The sequence below is a fragment of the Tribolium madens genome, unplaced genomic scaffold, assembly GCF_015345945.1.
Source record: "Tribolium madens isolate multiple individuals breed KSU strain unplaced genomic scaffold, Tmad_KSU_1.1 Scaffold_11;HRSCAF=98;Tcas5.2_LG3b, whole genome shotgun sequence".
NCBI lineage: Eukaryota > Metazoa > Arthropoda > Insecta > Coleoptera > Tenebrionidae > Tribolium > Tribolium madens.
This window is the reverse complement of record NW_025400975.1, coordinates 7,244,184-7,247,791: the sequence shown is the minus strand read 5'-3', so window position 1 is coordinate 7,247,791 and position 3,608 is coordinate 7,244,184. Positions and strand designations below refer to the sequence as shown.

General features: G+C 29.8%; 1 protein-coding gene across 1 annotated transcript in view; it reads right to left on the bottom strand.

Moving 5' to 3' along the window:
• The window catches only part of LOC123006429 (breast cancer anti-estrogen resistance protein 1), a 25,367-nt gene that overhangs the window by 9,045 nt on the left and 12,714 nt on the right, over positions 1–3,608 (bottom strand). The window contains exon 3 of the mRNA XM_044400941.1: positions 969–1,127. Coding sequence (XP_044256876.1) covers positions 969–1,127 — 159 coding nt within the window. The remainder of the gene's footprint in view (positions 1–968; positions 1,128–3,608) is intronic.

Here is a 3,608-nt window from a genome sequence, read left to right as displayed (position 1 = left end):
GAAAGCAAATTAAATTTTCTATCATATAAAAAAAGTTCAGTATTCTACGATAAATAGTTATCGAGAAAATTTGTGATAAAGTCAAAAGTATGGAAAATATAAATCCAACTATAACTTCAAAACTATTAGGAATTTTGCGGTTTTTTGACACCAATCGATTCCCGGGAACATTTTACATAGGTCTACGTCAAAATATTATCTCATTGAGATACAGTGTTGCTGCAATTAAAAAAAAAAGTAAAAATTTTGGTTGATTTTTGGCACCCGGAGCGGTCTATTGGCAATAACTCCGGACTTATTGGAGAAAACCTCTTGTGTTTGGTACCGTTGAAAACAAAATTTAATTTTCTATCTTATACAAAAAAGATCAGTGTTCTACAATAAATATTTATCGAGAAAATTGTTGGCAACTTTGTTTCAACTTTCCCTTCTTCTAAACCTCAGCATTTGTTGAAAAACCCAAGTTGTTTAATGTCAACACGAATGTTTTTCACCTTTATGTGTCATTTTTCTTTCCATATCTTTCGCAATCACCTAATAAAACTGTTACAAGCCGGCGCAAAGAGAAATTGGTCAAGTTTTACGAACCACTTCATGACGAGTCATACCGTATTTAGCAATTACGAGAAACTTGCACTACCAGTCGCTTTAAAAATTATCCTCCACTCGTGTGCGTGGTAAACAGACGAGTTTAGCTGATTGAAATTCAAAAACCACAACAAAAGATGGACACTAAATCATCTCACGCCCTCCTAACGAGGGTAGAAATATTAGCATCTAAATCACTTGGTCCACAATAGATGACGTTTCCACAAGAGGGGTTTTGAGTTTTAAAGAATTGAAAAAATAAAAATAAAAATGTGACCGTTATCTGTGACTAAAAACTAAAAACACCGAAAAGGAAGCATGACTGACATTCCGAGAAATTGCAATGTGATTATTAATGAAGGCTATTAATAAAATCATACCTGGTTTGGTTGCACATGCCAACTTCTTCTTTTTCCCTGTCTTTGAAGACAGCTAAAATCGCCGGATATTTCTGTTAACTGCGGTGAACAAACTCTCGTCTGTCCAGTGTCTTCGTACACTCCTGGTATCAGCCGAAGTCTATTAGCCGGGCAAATACCCTGGAAATAACGTTTTTTATTTTAATTTCAAAATTTAGCGTAGAAAGTAGGAATTGTAGGGGGCTCGCGGCTTTGCCGCGCGCTCCCGTCTAGGACTCACACTATCAAATTTTGTCGATATTTAAAAAAATAATAATAATAACAATTCAATTTTGATCAGTATAAAATCATAACTGATCAGTATTTAATTAATTTTTGCACAGTAAAAATAATAAATGCTAAGTAAAACACCCAGAATATTTTATTGTAATTTGTTCCGTAAAAAATTCCAATTTGCACAGTAAAAATAATAAACGCTCAGTAACTAATCAAAATTAGTAAAACAAAATAAAATTTAAGTTTTCAGTCCTGGTTACATAACAATGTATGGCCCCTGCGCAAGAATGGTGTTTATTATTGGTACTTATTTTTATATTACTGAATATTTATTATTATTGGAGGGTGGTACATGTATTAGCAGGGCCCCTGCGCAAAATGATTTTAGCAAGGGCAGGAAACTGCGCACAAATGGTAATCAGTCTAATCAGCGTACGCCACTTTTTGAACTGATACCACAATTTTGTTTTTCAACGCTTTGCGATAATCCGATTTTTTTTGTTTGTTTTATTATTTATTTCAGCCCCAACTAAATTCGAATTTAAAATTAAAGTCGTAGATTAAAATTCAAGCGACCATTAGGGTGCGAAAATTTAATAGTCCGAGATTTTTAACAAACTATAAAATTCGTGTTGTTTTTAATTTTAATATTAAATTAGAAATTTTACTAAATTCAGAAATTATTATGAAGCATTTGTCAAAATAATATTAAAATTGACAAAATGCCAAGAGAAGTGTATTCCATAAAACATGTCAATCAAATCGTATTTTAGAACTATATAAACATTTATTTTGACATTTTGTTAATTTTGACAATTTTCTTTAAAACAACTTTTAGATTTCTGCTCCAATAGTAATGTTGGAAAAATTTTTGAAAACATTAAATTATTAAATAATTTTTGACATCTAGCTAGCATACGAAATGCCATGCGACATACGTCCCCAATTAGGACGCCTACGTGATAGAAAGACTTTTTGGTCGCACTGTATTATAATTGCTGTCTCAGTATTGTTTGTTTATCTAAATATGCAATTATTATTAAATTAATATTAATATCATTAATATAATTGTTAAAACGTTTTGATTGTTTAAAATCATATTTGAGTTGTGACAATAATATCTACATGTTTTGCAAATTATGACTTCTTTTTCTTCTGACAAACATCCCGTGTTTCCCTCACCCACCTGAACTAATTTTCACCCAGTTATATAATAATTTTTTTCAAAAATTTCTTATTGTCCGACAAAATGAAGTAATCAGATTTAGTACAATTTATTGACATCTTGACAATAAGCAGGAAGCTAATTTACAAGTTTTTGTACAATTGATTTCGTAAAAAATTTGTTTTTTCATTCACAATTCTTAAAAATGTCATGATAACGTCGTCACTCAAAAACAAATTACTATTGAAAATTGCCTGTTATAAAAATAAAGATTTTTATCTGACAAAATCGACATGAGCAAAAAAAAATGTACTTACTACATTTTTCATAATTATTTTTAATTTTATTTATTACCTTAGAAAGGTACCTACTGATGTAAAAAGTGAAAAGAGAGAACTTATAAGAGATAAAAGTTTTAAAAATTATTAATCCGATTCGCTGGCATTCTTACATTTTTTAATATTTTGAAGATATACAGGGTGAGCCAGAACTCGGGCCCCAGAAAAAAATTCCATATAAGGTAAGATACCAGAAACATGGAAATAATGTTAAAAAAAAATTATCTATAAAAATTTCGAAGTTATGAGAGTTTAAAGTTTGCACTTTCACTGTATTTATTTCTGTTGGAAAAATAATTTTACAAGTTTTTTTTTGCTATAGGCTATTAAAAGAGGAAATAAGGAAGCTCTATCCTAAATTGTAACTCTGTTCAATGTTATTTGTGGCTTTTATTGGCAAAATTTTGGTCACTTTACTAAATAATAGTAAAAAAACATATACAAGATCATCAGCATGATTAAATAAAAATGTCAAAAAATAAATGTCAAATTTTTTTTTAAAGATTTTTTCATGTTCCTGGTATCTTACCTTACTTGAAAATTTTCTCTGGGGCGCGAGTTCTGGTGCACCCTGTATTTTGCGTATTAGGTACTTATTTACATTTTTTTATAGAGTCTGAAATTTTAAAAAATTGAAGAACAAAAAAAAATTACAATTCGATAAAAATTTAATAACTACCTTTTTTGAAAAAAGCAAAAATTAAGCCCCTGCATATAACACATATCTTATATTAAAAAAAAAAAAAATAAGCAAAAATTCCAGTTAGTTTCCGTGATATTTTAGATCGAGTTTACATTGTAATTCCCATGACAAGAATACGGGTTTAGTCTAGTTTTGCGACACATTCAGTCATTGTCTTTACTGTGCATTTATTATTTTTA